The 19,659-nt window shown below is 33.5% G+C and overlaps 1 protein-coding gene across 1 annotated transcript in view; it reads left to right on the top strand.

The window, feature by feature from the left end:
- Positions 1-19,659, top strand: part of CNTLN (centlein) — a 438,525-nt gene that overhangs the window by 210,482 nt on the left and 208,384 nt on the right. Inside the window, exon 10 of the mRNA XM_072600808.1 lies at positions 12,253-12,378. Coding sequence (XP_072456909.1) covers positions 12,253-12,378 — 126 coding nt within the window. The remainder of the gene's footprint in view (positions 1-12,252; positions 12,379-19,659) is intronic.

Raw genomic sequence — 19,659 nt, 5'->3', positions numbered from 1 at the left:
TAGTGAACAGGGTTTGTTTTCTGACTTGTGACATAGGTATGTGTCAACAAAATGTACAATGCCTTTTTCCCTTAGTTGATTACAAAATTATCCTATGAAAAATATCCTGTTTCATAGTGAAAATTGTCAAAGAAACAGAAGATTGATCTTTGACAAAATTCTTGTTGACTTTATGTACATGTATACATGGAGAGCTATTATGGTATAGTGGGATGAGGACTGGATTTGTAGTAAGGGATTGAGTTCATATTCCAGCTTTTCCTTTTTATTAATTTAGGGGAACTAACTCCTTCTCTCTGACTGTCATTTAATTTACCTGTAAAGCGAGGGGTTTGAGCTTAGATGACCTCTGAAATCCCTATATCAGCTCTAACACTATGATCTTTGGATCAGAAATATTCAAAATAAATTCTGACACAATTTAGGATTTATAAGCACCTCATCAAACCTTGAAAGAATTGAATCCTGTTAGTTAAGGTCACCCAATTTAAAGTTCAGAGATTATTTTCTAAGCAAAGTCTAGGAGTCTCTTCATCCTAATGTCAAAATTACTCTCTAGTAATCAAGTCAGTATTTAGTGAAACGCTCTAATTTCTTAATAATACCAGTTAACATACTGGCATACAACAAGGCAGCTCTAGGCAGCATACACCTTTGGAAGTACTTAAGCCATCTTTTGATAATGTTTTCTAATTAGTATAAAGAAATATGTATCTATTTTAGAATGAATACTCATTTTATCAGCTATAAGGCTGTTAACCTTTCATTTGCATGTCATGGGTTAAGTGTTTAGTACGTTGTAGGTCAATTCCTGTGATAAGTAAAATTCCCTTGTCATCTCTCTGATGGGAATATAAACCAATGTTGTTAGCTCTGGTATAGTATAAATCATAGAACAAGCATTCTATGCAAAGGAAGGGGTTAATAAGGTGTGGAATGTGATTTTTGCCTTTACTAACCAGAACCTTCGCGTTTTATTGCTCCTTGAAGTTAGTCTACACCACACAGGGATTTTTCTCTTCCTACTAGTGTCAAGAAGCTAGATATCACTTTACTGAATAATTTGTACCAGTCAATTTTGTTCTAAAGAAATCACTGGGATATACTCACTATTCATAGTAAAATTTCACCTTTATGTATATAAATTAAACTTAATATTTTGAAGAAAAACATTTTTTCACTTCTAAATGTAATTTTGAAAGCTGAAAACTTTATAAGTTCAAATAAATGAAAAGTATACATATGCTAGTATATATAGTTAAATATATAGTATATATGTAATATAATTTTGAAACAAATTGCAACTTAGATTAGTTTCATTTTAACCCTTTGCCAAGTTAACATTAATTGATATTATAATCTGAAATTTTGTACCATAAATAATTATTGCTGAAGACATATTTAAACCTAGACCAAGTGAATATGCATCATTGGTGGGGATTTATGGAAATATTATTTTTGGTTTTAATTAAAAATAATTTATATTTTCCTCTCAGTGGAATTTATTGTTGTCAAGCTTCATTTGATATGAAGGATTCTTGAAACACAAAATACTAGCCCTTTTTAATATTTGTAATTGTCCTCCTTCATTCTTTCTAGCCTTTAATTTTGATACTTATTTGGAACTGAGATGTCATAGGATTTAGAAGCCTTTTATGATGTAGGTGTTTAACCTAACCTAAATTTTAGCCTAAATTTAATTATTCAATTAAAAAAGAAAATTTAAAAACTTACCCCAAAATTTACTGAAAAAGTATTATTTGGTACATACCTGAAAAATATGATATCCATATTAAACATTCTTATAATCAGTTATCTTTTATTCATATCTGTTAGGTAGTTTTGGAATTTAAAAATTAAGTAAATTTAATTGACCAATATATAATTGGTAGAAGGATAGGAAGTTTTCAAAAATGAAATTGTAAACTATAAATAACAATGTGAAAATATGTTTCAAATCACTTAAATTAGGAGAACATTACCATTAAAATAACTTTGGTGGTTTTATTTTACACTACAAATGAGCAAAAGTGACCAAAAATACAGAAATAGTGAATGTGACAGGGGTTTGGGGAAGAAAGGTTTACTAATATTACACTGCTGGTATTTCTACATTCTGAATATCAATTTAAAATAATGCAAAAAATGATTCAAGTTTGACTTGATGCTCCCATTCTGGGTTTATGTCCTAAAGAAATTAAAGATAGAAACAAATCTCTAATATATACCCAAATTTTTGTAGCAACATTCTTTGTGGTAGCAAAAAAAAAAAAGTAGAAATAAAGGAGGTGTAAATAAAAATTATGACATGAAAATAATGAAATGTTATTGTGTACTGAAAAATACTGATTATGAGGAATTCAGAGAAATGTGGAAAGATCTGTATAAACTGATGGAGGATGAAATAGGTAGACTCAAAAGAAAATAGAGCCAAGGTAGGAACCGAACCTGTGATTTCCTTGATATAGGATCTTGATGAGGAAAATCCTGCCAGTGCAGTTCAGCAGTTGGAGCACTGAGAGATGAAATAACTTAGCCACGGTCACACATCAGTATATATCAGATGCAGGATATTCTGAATCCAGGGCAGATCTTTCTGGATCTAAAGTGAACTCATTATGTCATTATTTCAACAGTGTAATTAAATCACTTTAAGGAAGTTAAATTTTAAGTTAATAAAAAAATGAAAAATTCAAAGATCATGGAGAACAGTAATGAATCAGATCCCCTTTCTTATGATAATGAAGTAGGGGACTATTAATTAGGTCAGAATGTTATGCTATGCATTGTTAGATATCCTTACTGTATGGGGATGTTTTTGCTAAATAGTTACTTTTTGTCATAAAGGAGAGTTGATTCAATGGGACAGTAAGCTTTGTTTTTCTTTGATATAAAAATAAAATATATCTGTAAAACATCTAAAAAAATTAATAGCTGTAAACTTGAATCATAAGATTTTATAGCTGTAAAGGAGTTGAAGATTATCTAATCCAATCCACTCATTTAACAAAAAAAAAGGAAACAACATAAAAAAAGCCACATAATCTTTTCAGTTATTGTATAACTAGAGAATTTTTAATGTTGCCAAAGCACATTGTCATACCACAAAATGTTTGTGGTTTTGTAGGTGGAATGTGTCATGAAGAATTAGTTTTTTAAAAATATTTAATTTTTAATTATTTATCAAGTTATATTCCTATTACATTAATAGGAAAAAACACTATAGGTTTCTCTATTTTAGGATCATAGATATAGAGGTGAAAGGGACCTCAGAGGCTGTCTTAGTCAACCCTTTTTTTTAGAGATAAGAAAATGGATCCAGGGATATTGAGTAAGCCAAGTGACTCATCCATGGTTCCAGTGGTAGTAACAGAGGTAGAGGTGATCTTTGATCCTAGTTTCTCTGATTCTGAACCAGGTGTCTAAATAATCCTGTTCTGAGCCAGGTTTTCCTTAATAGGTGCTCTAAAGCTGGAATTAGACTATGAGTCATTGAACATAATAAAAAACTGAAAACTTTTCCATACAAATGATGACAAATGTTTATTTCACATCTTAGGCCTTTGATAAAATGAAATTTTGTCTATTTTCTTCATCAGATCAACTCTCAGGTCATCTTTCTGTTTATGACAACATAATATTCTCGTTTTCTGTAACTTTCGTTAAAGGCAGAGACAAGGCTTGGGTTACTTTGATAATTGGAAGGAGCAGTAGTTTTATTTTTGTTATTTCCCTTACACAGAATTCAATTCACCCATGCCTTCTCATCCCGTTTAATTCTTATCTGCATATTCTCATCTATCTTCCCAGGAGGTTTGGGAGTGGTATCCTACTAATTGACTAAAAGCCTACCTTTTTTTCTGTTAATGTCCCAGAGATACTAATATACCAGTTGGATCATTCTCATTTATCTCATTCTCATGTTTACTATATAACTAACATTTCTTTTCAGGTCATGCATATCCCTCATTGCCTCAACATCATTGTTAATAACATGCCATTGCCTACTTAAAACCCACAAGTTTCTAGCTTTTTATTGTCCTTCAGATTGCATATAATTCTAATTTTTCTGATATCAGTGCCAGGTAGCATTAACTAGGAAAAAATTTGTGTTAAAGGAAAGTGATTTTATAGTTGCAAATTGTTTGGGAACTTTCAAAGTACTACACTGTTTCCAAAATCATGCTGATTTTCTGCCGCTTAATTCTGAGCCTATGTCAATGTTCATTTGCAATATTTGGCCTACCCTCTGCTGCCTTGATGCCTTAATTTTAATTTTAATTTTAATGTTACCCATGCAGTTTGTTCTAGCCGATGCATCCCATCTCCACCTTTGGACATTTCTCTTTTTCCTCAAGGATACACTCAGATTATTACCCTCTCCATAATGGTTTCCCTGTTTCCTGTGTTCCTCGTCTCCTCACCTGAAAATTATCTCCCTCCCACTTAAATTTCTTAAAACATTAAAAAGAAGTTTTTGTAGTATGACCTTAACAAACAACAACATGAACATTTCAATATATAAAGAACAATAGAAAAGATGGTATATGAAACTGAATTCATGTAAAATCTATTTTTGTTCATATTACATTTAACATGGTAATATCAAAACTTGTTCAGTCGGTCTCCATCCTTGTATGAATTGATTTCTTCTCTATTCTATTTTTTAAAATGTTTCCTAGATGCCCTTGTTTCATTGTATTATTCTAACTAGCCACTAATACTACCTCCTCCCTCAAATAAAAGTCCTCCCTTAAAATAAATAGGCATAATCCAACAAAAGAAATCAGTATATTCTTATTTAAATTTCTTGGAAGAGTTATCTTTTTGCAATTTTCAAATTCTTCCTTACATTATAGTTTTGTATAATTCTGCCTTGATTTAATCTTATTGATCTTTATAATTTCTTTCTCCCTAAGTTGTTGTGGCATTACTGACTGTCTCCTTGTTTTCTAATCTAATCCAAGGTTCTGATTTTGGCCTTTTTCTGTTTTCTTCCTTTACTCTATTTCTCTGAGTGACTTCATCAGATCTGATGGGACAGATGACTGTCAGATCTATAATCCTTCTCAAGTCTTTCTGCTGAGATCCAGACCTGCATCAGCAAGTACCTATTGGATGTTTCATACCTAGTATATTCAAACATAGTATATTCCTGACAATTCTTTTTCATTCCTCCAAAAAAACAACTCTTTTTCTGAATTTCTGTGGAAATACCACCATTCTTCTCGTCTCCCAGGTTCAGTACCTTGATATTATCCTGAACTTTTCTTACTTGATTAATTCCAGTGACATTAGTATGGATTTGCCTGGAAAATGTACTGGGCTTGATAGCATGTTGCAATGTCATCTGTAAATAGAAGCTTTCAGAAACTTTGCCATTAACTGTAAATCTTTCCTTCATTGAGACCTTTTGTACAGAACTATCATGAAAAACATCATGCGCGGTGATTTGAATTCTGAGGAGCTGGCTTTGGATCCTGGATTTTTCACATGTTAATAATTTGTGTTACTTTGGACATGTATCGACCTCTCCAGGTCTCAGAAGGAGGCGATTGGAATAGATGATCTCCAAGTTTCCTTCTAGCTCAAATGCTTTGTCCTATGAAGGTTCCTGTAGAAAATTTCCAATGAAAATCTGCCCCATTCTTCCACTTGTTTATATCAAAGTTGTTCTTGTTGCTTGCTTAGATAATTAACATATAGGCTGCATGAACTTGAGATAACAGGATTGGTTAATAGTTCCTAATTTTTTCTTTTCATTTGTTTTTACAGTGAAAGTGCCCATTTGTGACCTTTTCTATTCTCATGTCAGGCTAAGATGGCAAGCATTTATTGTTGTTCTTTTAGTTTTCATTGTGTCTGATACTTTGGGGTTTTCTTGGCAAAGATGCTGGAGTGGTTTGCCATTTCCTTCTCCAGCTCATTTTACAAGTGAGAAAACTGAGGCAAACAGGATTAAGTGACTTGCCCAGGATCATACAGCCAGTAAGTGTCTGAGGCCAATTTTGAACTCAGGAAGTCTTCCTGACTTCAGGTCCAGCACTCTATCCATTGTGCCACCTAGGTGCCCTAGCATTTATTAAGCATCTACTAAATGCCAGAAAGTAAGCAAAGCATGAGAGACACAAGGAAAGGCAAAAACAGTCCTTTTTCTTAAAGAGCTCATAGTCTAAGAGCAAGAAAACATACAGACAGTTATGTCCAAACAATATATATACATAGAAGAAAAGTTGGAGATGATTTCAGAGGGAAGAATTTATCATTAAAAGGATAAAGAAATACTTCAGTCTTCCCCTCCATAAGATAAATTTGATTGATTTTAAATTGGTGTTATCTCTAATCTTTTGTGTGTACTTAGACATAATCAACAGTTCTTCCAGTCACTTTTTATAAGTAGTTTTTTTTTCTTCATGATCATAGAAAACAAATGGAGGAATTCTATTATTGTTGCCAACAGAAATCTAGAGTCCTATGAAAAAAATTCTAGTAGATCTGTTTCATTTTGCATCTATTTGTTGTTCTCCTTATAATTCATCTGAACTGTTGCGGTATAATTTGTCTTAGCTGAATCTCATGCAAAACTCTTCACAGAATTATTTTTTTTATCAACTGCTTTTATTGTGTTATGATGCAGTACTACTTTTAAATTTTTACTACTCTCTCCTGTAGTGTTTTACAAATGATATTATGCTCTAAACCAGTGTTGGATTTGATTTGTATCTGTTTGGCAAGGACATTAAGCATTTAGTGGCAAGGATGTAATCTGTGGGATCTTTGCATCTCCTCTTTATTGTGACAACTCTCATAATTGGTTAACCTTCTCCCAGAATTTATAATAGAAATGTCTTTTCTATGTTTTCAGTTGATAGCTTGTTTCAGTGGCTTGAACTGGAACTGCTCCAATCTCACACTATAACGTCCTCATTTTCATTCATTCTTTTAGTTAAATGTTTGTTTGGACCTTTGTTCTGATTGGTTAACCCTGTGACTTGCAAAACACCCAGCTAATTGTGAACTATGTCAGTCCTTATTTTTGTTTAGTCTCTTCTAATTGACTCCATTTAGTTTTTTTATGTCATCTATCTCTTGTCATATCTTGTTTGCCTACCAGTTATCACCAAAATTAATAATATAAAAGTATAATTTATATTTTCTTTATATTAATAGAAAATACTGAGTAGTGACAAGTCTTTGGCTTTTTTCATTTCTTATACCTCTCTACTAGATAAATCAGGCTTTTAGCTTTTAAGGGAAAAATGCAACAATCCAAAATTTTTATTCTAAATTTGTTGTGATTATTACATATGAACATTTAAGCTTGTTTAATCATCTTGTTTTTCAATTTTGAGATTTCATTACTGAGGTCCTTAGAATAAGATGCTGCTTAAATATACAAGCCTCAGTTTTTTTTCATTTGATGGTGCCTACTGATGTATTTAAAAAAAATAAAAAACAACCTCCAAAACTTCTTAATCAGTGTTTGCATTTTCTCATGTCTTCACATGTGCATCATCAGTGAATCTTTGATCTCATCAAGGTGGGTACTTGCATTGTGAAACATAATTCATTCATGCCTTTTTATCCTATACAATTCTTGTCCATAATGTGCTATAAATTTCCTATAGGGGGATTTACCAATAGGGTCAGGAGTTCTTAACCTTTCTTATGTCATAGACTCTTTTTTCATTGTGATAAAGCCTATGGACCTCTTCTCAGAGTAAAGTTTTAAAATGAACAAAATAAAATACATAGGAAAATAAAACCAATTACATTGAAATATAATTATCAAAATAATTTTTTCAAAAGTTCGAGCACCATAGGTTAAGAATAAGAACTCTTGGATTTGTTTTTAACGTGGGAGGACGTCAGTGTAGCATTTGGGCTATCTTGACCACATATAGCTTTATCATTTAATTTTTAATATTTGAAGATCCCATGCTTATATCATAGAGTATTTCCTCTACTAGTGAAGTTTGCAAACCCTCCAGGTTTTAGTAGACTTTCATTTGTGAATTGCTCTGCCAAAAAAAAAATCATTTTTTAGTGTCTACTCTATTGATGAGGATAATCTTTGGATGACAGATCTACAGTCCATGCCCAACTAATACTTAAAACCTTTACAGATTTGCAGACTCTGCCAGTGCCTGTATCTCAGTGACATAACTTAGGGTCACGTATCTGCCATGATGAAATTTCAGAGGAGGCTTTAAGTGCAGGAATTATAAGCTTTTTATTTGATTGAAAATTGTATCTTAAATTTAGAGAATCACTATATGCAATATATATCATATATTTTATGTATATGTTATGAAAAGTTTTATTTTTCCAGTTTTACTGTTAGTAAAAAGTCATTTCAAATTTATTTGCTAACATAATGAGGATAATAACACTGTAGATCACGATCTGTTGGGAAGATGTTAAATGTCAAATAAGGTCAACATAGAAGAAATGTTTTTAGAAATAAAATTTGTTTCACTTGGCAGACCAGCAAGTGGAGAAATATTTCCAAACACAGTATGTGGTATTTGAAAATCCAAGAATAAGGAATATAGAGGTTTGCATGAGTTGAGTACAATGGAGAAAATAATTTAGAAAAGTAAGTGGGAGAAAAGTGTCAAAAAGGCTTTGAATGTCAAAGACTTTATAATTTGATATACAAAGCAAATTAGGAATAAAGTAATAACTGTAGTGAAATTTTCATAACAAAGTATGAATAATAAGGATAGCAACTAGACTTGTGTTTTCATTATCATTGGGAATTCTAGATTAGGAAATGGGAGTTGTCATCCTTTTTTTTTTTCTGGGCAACTTTTAGTGTTAAAGAGTACAGATAAATTGACTTACCTGGGATCACACAGCTGATATATATCAGAGGTAGATCTTTATCAGAGATAGATCTTGGTTCTGAGGACAGCTCTTTCCACTATAAAACATTGCCTCATGTATAAATAATATTTAGAGAAAAATGGTATGCTGGTCCCCTTGAGAGGTTTAGACTCTAACAATGTAAATCAAAAATGGTCTCATAAGAGATGATCTCATAGAATTTAGAGTATTTTGTCAACAAAGTAAGAAATAAATGATATTTTTCATTAGTGACCCAAAAGGAATTAAACATTTTATTTGAGTCCTTAGGAACATAATTTGAAAATGATAGGATGCCTCAAATCTTTAATTAAATGCAATTTTATGAATATTGGATCCTTAATGTTAATAGGAGAATTAAATAAGGCTTTTGTTGTCTTGCAAGGAGCAAAATTTTTGTTTTGAATATGGTAAAATATTCTATTAACTTTTTTGTTTCCTGTGATCACTCAGTACATATATTGTGAGATTTAAATATTAGTGGAAAATATTGAAGTAGCATATGTTCCTGGGTTTTAATGATCTCAAATATATCTGGCACCAATCATCAACAGGTTTCCTGTAAAAAATTTTTTCAAAGATTTATATTGTTAAGATTTGGAGCTTTCAAGTATTTTATTTGACAGAAAAAATGTTAAAATAACACATTGAGCAGAGTATTTGGCTAAAACTAATTTTACAGCATATTATAGGAGTAACAAGCTTTCAGTTTATTTTTCTGAATTTATATTATTACGCTTGTGACTTATAAGAATCAGATGGTAGATTAAACATATTTAGAAAATTCTTATATTTTAAATCATGAACTTGAAATCAAAATCATTTTGTGTGGATAATACAAATGTGTTTTCCATTTTTTTTCCTCCTTACGTGTTTGCAAATCTCTTTGATGTTATTATTTATGAAGCTATTTACTCAGACCTTAGGATATTTGAGAAAATGTTGCATTTGGAATATTAGAGTTTGGTTTAATCCTTGCCCCAATGGGGAAGATGGGCTGTTGGTAAGGAGAGCCTTCTTTAAACTTTCTGCTGATTTGAAGGCTTGAATTATTTTAAAATAATTTGATATCTGTTGTTTTTATAGGAATTTCAACAGCCATCTTTTTCTAGACTAGAAACCTTAATGGTGTCACAACAGTCTGAAATTGACTTTTTACAGGAAAAATTGAAAATAGCAAATTTTAAGCTGTCGGAGAAGGGTTCTTCTACCAATATTCACGTAGGAAGAATCATCTCAGCAACTGGAAGAGTACATGAGGTGGAGAAGTTTTCCTGTAGTGTATGTGTCATGATGATTTCAGTCAAACTATCTTGCTCAGGAGAATGTCTAAAAAGCTGCCCAACACAAATTTTTATTTACTACTTCTAATTTTAAAAGCTTAAAAGGAATTATCTTCCAAAGACTCGTTAAAGTAACTATCAGTTTGAAGTAGAAAGTTTTACTTTGTCAAAACATGATAGATTCATGAATTACTTAGAGGATCATTTATTTATATTTTTAAAAATGAATATTTGTCAGGTTCTATATAACTTATTGAAGACCCATGTGCTTATCTTGCCCTAAAAGTAAACATACATTTTGTTGATATTAAAAATCAGTAATAGATATCATGCTGATCAAGCTTGACACGTTAATTTCAGCTTTTAAAAGACTTGATAAGACTTAGGACAATCATCTGTATTTTAAAAACCAGAAGTTTCAAAATAACTAATCTTTCATTTGGATATCATATTTTATATCTGAAAAGTTGTATATAATTGGTAGATATAGAGCTGGCCCTAGAGTCAGGAAGTCTTGGGTTCAAGCCTAGCATTTCGCACATTCTGGTTGTGAGATACTGGGCAAGTCATTTAACTACTCAGTGTCCCAGGAAATATAAGATTATAGGTGGTTGAATAGTTGCTAATCTGTATTGGTAGAAGGTATTTTTTTTCCCAGGGAATTGCCTACACATATCAAATCACAGCTTCTCTCTACTTCCTCATCCTTTTTATGTATATGTTAAAATAATATTAAATCATTTCCCTCTCATCACAGATACAAAGAGGAACCTCTGTATATTAATTAATGATGAAATTGAGAGATTTAGAATAGTATAATTACTCATGTAAAAATGTTCCTATCTTTGTTTTCCTTTTAAAGTAATCATTGTATGTGTTGGCATTACCTCAAAGATAATTAGAAACTTTTATCTAATTAAAATATCAGTGTAACAGTCTTACATTGTAAAAATGTTGTCTTTGGATCAGTTAATAAAACCATTTTTTCTCCTCAAAATAAGGAGTTTCAAAAGACTTCCCTTTAAATTTTGTATTACTTAATCATTTTAATCAAAGGGTGTTACTTTTATAGTGAAATAGTATTTTTCTAGAAAGCACTGGGATCAATGTTTGTATTAATACAAATATTTTCTGCATTTAGCACTTGCCAATTTGTCTTTTAAGTTGAACAAAAATCTTGATAATAGCTACTCAAGATTAGATCCAGAGATGCAAGGTGGTATTTTATGTACTTTTTAGAGAAACTATTCTTTGACATAGCTACAGCATTTGTTTTTGTTGTTTTGCTAGTTTTTAGTTTAGAGAAGTACATAATAATAAATTCTATTTAAACGAAAAAATTTAAAACTCTGAATGAACATTTATAGGGCCTAATGTTACCTTGTTTATAAGTTACTGGACAGTTCATTGTTCCTCATAAAAATTTAGAAAATGAGAGGGAATATTCTGAATGGAACTTTATGTCTTTTTTTCATGAGGACATGAAGTATGAACAGGATGCTGCCCAGCTTAATAGTGGTGCTTCCACATATTCCTTCTCCAGATTGCCATATGAAGCTGTACATAATATAAACACATATTCTTGTCTCTAGTTAGCCACATTATAGTTAATGACCATATGGTCATTATGGTATAAGATCTACTGTCTGTTGTATTTATATTCCTCAAGCATATTGTTCCTTCAACTTCACAGTGTGTTAAACTATTTCAAAGGGAAAAAAAATCCTTTCCCTCTTGTTTCTGGTTGTCCTATCAAGTGTAACCTTGGACCCTTATAGAGCAATTAGACCAGCCTCCATCCCCTCCTTTGTAATGAGGTTTCTTGCATTTCTGAGTCTATAACCCTTTAGTCTTCCCTAATGGGACATCATTATTCTGAAAGAAACAATGTGAATGTAAATGAATATTCTCATTAACGAGTCACAGAGAAACCTTTAGCGGTAGCACTGTGGTAATTCTGCTTGTTATTTCTCTGGTATTCCATGCAGGATTTTTTTATAATTCATTATTAGTATTCAAAATTACTTGTTCTTTAATTTTGCATGTCTTTCATAATCCAGTGTTCCAACTAGTTCAACCATGTCCTTGTTTTATTCTCGAGGAGCCACCTGTGAAACGTTCAAGGTCTCTGTCCCCAAAGAGGTGTTTTAAAGGCTCAGAGGACCTCGAGAAGCTTAAAGCTGCCGAAATGAAGATTGAAAACTTAGAGAAGACACTGCAGCTAAAGGTGAATGTTAAAAAAAAAAATCTCTTTAGTGTTAACCTTGCAGAGATAAAGATATACCAAGGCAAATATACACTTTGCAAACTATTGCATTTATATCTTATTATGTGTTTGAATTACTGGGAAAAAAATGTAGGTACTTGGTTTCATTTTTAAGAGTTGTAAGTACCATACAGTAACGATAATGCTAGATGCTACTACCGATGAATGTAGATAGTCCACTTTTGGCATTATGTGAGTAGGTTTTGGTGGGGAATATTTTCGTTTCTAATTTCCTGGATATAGACATAGAGTTTGTACTGAATAAAAGTAATGATATATATTTGTATATATATGATATATGTATATATACATACAGACATATGTTTATGCATAAATATTTTTATGTTTGCATGCATAGTTTTATGTGTTTGCATAGACACACATACATATAAACTACTTATAGGAGAATATACATATATATAAACATAAATGTATGTGTGTATCATATCTATATATCTCTTCTCCCTCTATTGGTACAGTTTTTAAACCCTCCTTGATTTAATGGATAGGCTTTAAGAACTGCTGTATGGTGGAAAAATTCAGTACCTCTTAACCAACTTGGTGACAAGCCTTCCCTAATTAACCTGGTACTCAAATCATACACTCCCCATGGTCATATTCAAATCTTTTCTGGCTTGGTAGAAACTGCTAGAATTTGTATTCTGCTGGCATAGGTTTGAGGATCTGGAGTCAATACCACCTCACAATCAAGTGTTGGAACAAGACTTGTAGAAAGTTTTAAAACAATTATATTGAAAACATGTAAAAAGAAAATTTATTGACTACATTTACAGAGTATTAGGAAAATCGATGTAGAGATCAAAAGGATCTTCAGTGTCATCGAGTCCAACCTCATATTACAGATAAAGAAACTGTGGTCATGAGTTTCCTAGGCTTAGTATAAGTACAGGGTCTAGGTCCTCCAACTAAATACGGTGCTTCTTCTATTAACCAGACTGCCTCCTCATGGTTTGTTTTCCTTCCAGTTAAGAAAGATATGCTTAATCAGAAATTCAAGCAAGTATAATTTCCTTCCTTTTGCCATTACAAACTCTTCATATATGTCAAAATGTGTAATACTTTAGTCAGTAGATTTTTGTTTTGTTAGAATTAGGCAATAATTCTGTTACTGAGGAAGCTGAGACTAACTTGAGCTCCTTCGTTTTGAGCTTCATTGGGTCTGGAGCCATTGAATCCTTTACTAAGTCTGACATCACCAAAATACTGAGCCCCTGGGAATCAGGAACTACCCGCCAGATTAAAGAAGTGTGAATCAGACCAGGTCAGAAATGGAGCAGTCACCCACGGGGGATCATGCCTGCGAGGAGCCATGCCATTCCAGTCTGATTAAAATAAAGACAGCCAGGTTTTTTGTGGTTGTTTTTTTTTCTTAAGGAAAGACAGAAAAAAAAAGAATCAGGCATAAGCAGCCCTTCTTTGAGACATTCCCTAAGATGTACTTGTTGAATTCCCATTCTTATAGGAAATAATTATTCATAAATCTTGGACTTATTTCTTATAGCTATATTTAGGGCATTTTTGGAAAAAGGGTAGTGATGGAGCTCAGTGGAACTGAGTGCCAACTTCTTTACTTTCTTCATTTATAGCTGTAGACTAGAACCTAGTGTCCTATTGAATATTTGAATGTTAAGTAATTTTTTATGAAATTATGTAGAAAGTGTTTGGTACCACAGAAAATTTGAATCCCTCCTATTCGGAACTTAATATTCTATTGAGATAAAAAATATTTGATTTGGACTTCCTTGATACAGTTTCAGAAACTAAAACATGCCTACCTACATACTGTATCAATCAACAATTAAGTATTACTTTGTCATAAAACAGCTTGAATGTGATAGTACTTACACAGTAATTTGTATCAATTCAGAATGAAGCTAACTGTTCTACAACGACATTATGACTTAGGGGGCATTCCTATCACCCTTTAAATGTATAGCGCTACTTGGTGTGTGGACAATGCATGATACTTGTAGGTTTCCTGCCAAACAGAATTTTCAGAGACTTTATTTAGGTTTGCTTGTATAACTTCATGAGACTTTGAAGAATTTAATAAAGTAGTCATTTTCCTTTTTCTTAGAGTTTGTAAATCACTGTTTTTGTCCTTATACCATGGAAGTGACTCATACTCACATTGTCCTTCTGGAAATCTGTGCTCAAAGTGTTTATTTTGGACTGAAGGTTGAATGGGAACTCAAGTAGAACTTCAGTCCGTTCTCTTCTCTTCATCCCTCCCTTCTCTTTGAAACGCACATTGCCATCATGTTTTTCCAACATGATTTGTATGATGACAGTGTAGAATAAAGGAAGGTGCTAGGAAGAACACTGAATTTGGAGATATAGAAGCTAAGTTTAAGTTCTGTATATAACCTTAGGTTTCTTGTAACAAATCCACCCGGTCAAGCAGTACAGATTCTTTCAATGACTGTACAGAAAGATAGCTTTGTGTAAATCGTCCCACATCTCTAGATCCGTTGCCTCTCTGTGATGGATAGCTTGTGTCCTCGTCAGTCCTCTGGAGTCATTGATGGCCTTTCTGTTAGTCACAGATCTTCAGGCTTCCCAAGTCATTTGTACTTTGTCATCATTGTGGGAGTTGTAATTCTTCTCTTGGTTTTGCTCATTTCATTCTTTATTGTTTACAAAATCCTTCAAGCTGTTCATTATTATAATGTTGATAATTATGGTATAAGTGGTTCTTATGTTTAAAAAGTCTTCAGTTATTTCTATAGAAATGAGAAGACTTGACAATTGATTGTGTTTAAGAGTTGAGTTTAAGTAAAAAATTGAGGATGACACATAAGTTATGAGCCTACAAGACTGGGAGTGATGGTGGTATGCTTGAGTATAATAGGGAAGTTTGGAAAAAAGGAGGACTTTGAGAGGTAAGATGATGAGTTCTGTTTTGGAGCTGTTCAGTTTCAGATATGTACAGGGCATCCAAATAAAAATGTTTAATAGGTAGCTGATGATGTGAACCTGGTAGTCAGGAGAGAATAAGTTAGGGCTATAGATAGGAATAGATAGGAATCATCTACATAAAGATGATATTTGAATCCATGAAAAGTGGTTAAGAACACCAAGTGTGATAATAGAGAGGGAAAAGAAAAGAGAGACTAGGTCAGATTTTTGGGGAATACCCATGCTGATATGACCTAAAAGAAAATAAAAGAGACTGAGAATGATCAGGCATGTAGGAGGAAAACCAGGAGGGAATGGTGCCAAGAAAACCTAAGAGGAAAGAATATCAGAAAAGGGGGAGTGAATGACAATGTCAAAGTTTGCAGAGAAGTCAAGAGTTATTAGAATTGAGAAAAAGCCATTTGATTTGGTAATTGTAGAGAGGGCAATTTCAGTTAAATAATGAGGCCTGAAAATAGACTGCAAAAGATTTATAGGGGAAGCAAGAAGAAAGGAAGGGGGGCACTAAATGCAGATAGATTTTTAAAGAGTATGGCCATAAAAGTGGGGAGAGACATAGGATGATAGCTAGCAAGCATGGTCAGATCAAGTGAAGGTTTTTCAAAGGGTACGGAAACATGGGCATATTGTAGGGACCAGAGTCAATAGACAGAAATTGAAGATTAATGAGAGAGTGAAGCTTATGTAGTAATCTACTTAAAGACAAAATGGAATGGGGTCATAGGTGCATTTTGAGGGCTTTGACTTGGCAAGGAGAAAGATCACTTCATATGAGTCAGAAGTGAAGGATGAAATCATGGGGGAAGACATCTGAATGATATGACATTCAGGGAAAAGGGAAAGAAGGAGATTTTGGCATTTGGCCTCAGTTTTTTCAATTAAATGTGAGGTGTCACCCCTGGTTGAGAAGTTAAGGAGGAGGGGTACCATAGGAGGCTTGAAGATGGTTGAAAAAGTTTGGAATACCCACTGTAGTAAGTCAGCAATTTGTTTAGGTATATGCTTTGCTGCAGTGAAGAGACAGTTGAGATTATGCAACATAAATTTGTAGTGTACCCAGTCAGCATAGTTCAGCTATTTTCTCCATTCAGCAGCACATGTATAGAAGTGAAGCAGTAGATTCTGAGAGTAATTCAAGGTTTGGAATTGGCAGGACAATAGGGTAAGAGGAAAAGGGCTTCATGTTTCATGAAGAGTGTAGAGTGGAAGGGATGAGGATGCAGAACAGGGTTAAGAATCATAAAGAAGAGAGGGAAAATGAAAAGAGATGTTCTGATAGCAGTTTGGGAGATGATGAACATGAAAATGGAAACACTTGTGGCTGATGGCAAGGTTGAAGGTATGACCATCTGTTTGTAGTTGAGATGGAATGGAGGAATTGGTCATGGGATTTGAATAGATTGAGGAACTGCTAAGTGAAGCCTCCTATCACGAGGACCGGAGTTAGGGTGGAGAGTAAGACCATGAGTCAGGCACACAATTCAATGAGAAAGTATTAAGATTTTCTTCTTGTAAATAACAGCTGCTAGAATCTTAATTGGGTGATAAGTTTGGATTGCAGCTAGGTGGTACAGTGGATAGAGTGCTGAGCCTGGAGCCAGGAAGACTCCTCTTGCTGAGTTAAGATCTGGCCTCAGGCCCTTATTAGCTGGGTGACCCCAAACCAGTCCCTCAACTCTGTTTGCCTCAGTTTCCTGTCTATAAAATGAGCTAGAGAAGGAAATGGCAAACCACTCCAGGATCTTTGCCGAGAGAACTCCAAATGGAGTCACAAGTTTCACCCAACTGAAAATTACTGGACAACAGTAACAAAAATTTTGGTTTAAATAAACTTCAAAAGAGAGGTTATTGAGTTGATAGTAGTAGAACAGAGTCAAGAAGTGTTAATGGGAAACAATTCCATGGTGACTGGTGATTTGCAAGTATAAGTGAAAATGCAACCAGTACAGGATAGGGTAGGCAGAGATGTAGTATTATCGGCCGGAGCTAGTTCTTAGTGAGTGCTGGAGAATAGCAGAGGAAGAAAGGAAAAGGCTTTAGATGAAAGCAAGTTTGTTAGCTATATAGAAGGCATTCCAGAGTGCACGAGGTAAGGGTGAGTAAATCTGGAGTGGGACATTGGTGGGAGGTAGGAGAGCAGGTTAAAGAAGATGATCAGTTGTAGATACAGGTTGGGATTTGTACCTCAGTGATATAGTATTGTTGAGGAAAAAAGATAATGAAGACAGAATAATTACAGATAGAGCCATAAGCCCGTTTTCTTATCTCCATAAAATATTTTTCATTAGTTTTTTTATTCTGAACTGCAGAAAGAGAAAAAGAGAAAGAGACATACACAGTGAGAGAGAGAGAGAGAGAGAGAGAGAGAGAGAGAGAGAGAGAAAGATGAGAAATATTTTCATAAACACAGTGGGACACAAGTAGAAGAGTGTATATAAAACTACAAATTTGCCTTTCATACCTCTTTTTCTAAAAAAATAAAAGCATATAATACATTTTACATTCTCTTTCAAAACTTATGCTTATCTTTTTAAAATGTTAGCACTATCATCATACGTCATCTTCCAATTGTTCACATAAATTTACTTCTCTGTTTCTCTTGTTTTGCATTTGTGTTTCAGAGTTCCTTCTCAGATCTGGTCTTTTCATGACAAATGCTTGAAAGTCTACTACTCCATTAAAGGGGTTTTCATTTTTCTCTTTTAGGATTATATTCAGCTGTACAGAATAAGTTATTCTTGGTTATAAGCCTATCTTTTTTATCTTTTAGAGTAATTTCTTTTAAGAAATTTGCTTTTTAGTAGAAGCTACCAGGTCTTGTGTGATCCTAACGGTGCTTGAGATACTTTCTTCAAGATCTTTGTAGAATTTTTTCTTTTCAGATCTTTCCCTGACAGAGGTTAGTATGATGAGGCAAATATCATATGCAAGATAGACATAGTTGCTGTTTTGGTAAATTGTGAGAGGTCAATGGAATGATAAAATGTGCTTTAAGAAAGTGTGAGAAAGGCAGGATTGAGGATAGGAGGATAGGCATCATGGAAAGATTGACATGTGAGCTACTAGGCCCCTGATGGGAGAACAGTATTTCAACAACAATAAAAAACTAACATTTATGTACCTTTTTAAAGTTTGCAAAGTACTTTCCATACGATGTTTCATTAATTCATTCACAGTAAGGGAATTCATAATGAGAGAAATACGTTGGGAAATGCATGATGAGGTTGTTGAAAGAACCATTCCACTTCTGTTGGAGTGTAGAGTGAGAGGAAGGAATAAGGACACAAAAAAAAAGGCTGAAGCCAAATTAGAGCAGTTTAAGCAACAAGGTAATGAATCTTTGTTTATAATATGAGATTATAGTCACTAAGGGTTTGTGGGCATGAAAATGATGTAATCAGATCTTATTTTTTTGGATTCCTCAATGATGACCAGTTCAGTGCAGCCCATAATGACCACTGCTCCATACTACTCTTCTTCATGGAAGGTTAAATTCAGTTTGAGATAGGAAACATTGACTAAGTATCTGCTGTGTTTATTAAATATCTTGGCATTGTGGAGCCAAAGGGCTTTAGATTTATGTGGAAGAAAATGTATCTACTTGTACATTTTAGCCAGATATGTTAGAAACGTTGTTAAATGTGCACACATCTGCTTGGAGAGAGGCTCTAACATTCAGCAAAATGAATCAACTCATTGAAAAATTCTGCAACATCTTGTAACGCTCCATACCCACAGAAGAGTGAGAGATGCCTTTTCACATTTCTTCTTTGGTTCTAAGCTTGGTCATTATGATGTTACGTTATTCAGTTTTGATCAGTTTGGGGTTGTTTTCATTTGCGTTGCCTCAGTCACTGTGTATATTACTTCTGAGTTCTGCTTAGCAGTGCATCAGTTCATGTAAGTCTTTATCATGTGTCTTTAAGTTACTTTCTTTATATCATTCCAAATTGCTTTCCAGAACAGTATTTCTGTTTTCACTGAATCCCTTTAAGTGTTTACTGTTCTGCCTTTTTGATCATCTTTACCTGGTTTCTGGACATAAGGTGAAACCTCTGAGTTGTTTGATTGGTGTTTATCTTAATATGAATGAATTTATGAGAAATGATTATTAAGTACCTATCACAGTTAAAGTACTGTATGAAGCGCTAGTGATTCCAGTAAGATCTCAAGGAGCCATTCTAAAGGTGGAAACAACACACCTGGGGCACTTTTGGTGAGAAAGAGGTATTTGGTTCAGAAAATTACAAGATTTGGTGGGGGGCGGGTGCTGTAGGGGGAGGGTAGATCGACACAACACAT

Source organism: Notamacropus eugenii, chromosome 1 (assembly GCF_028372415.1).
Source record: "Notamacropus eugenii isolate mMacEug1 chromosome 1, mMacEug1.pri_v2, whole genome shotgun sequence".
Classification (NCBI taxonomy): domain Eukaryota; kingdom Metazoa; phylum Chordata; class Mammalia; order Diprotodontia; family Macropodidae; genus Notamacropus; species Notamacropus eugenii.
The sequence above is the reverse complement of the archived record's forward strand: the minus strand, read 5'-3'. Positions and strand labels throughout refer to the sequence as shown.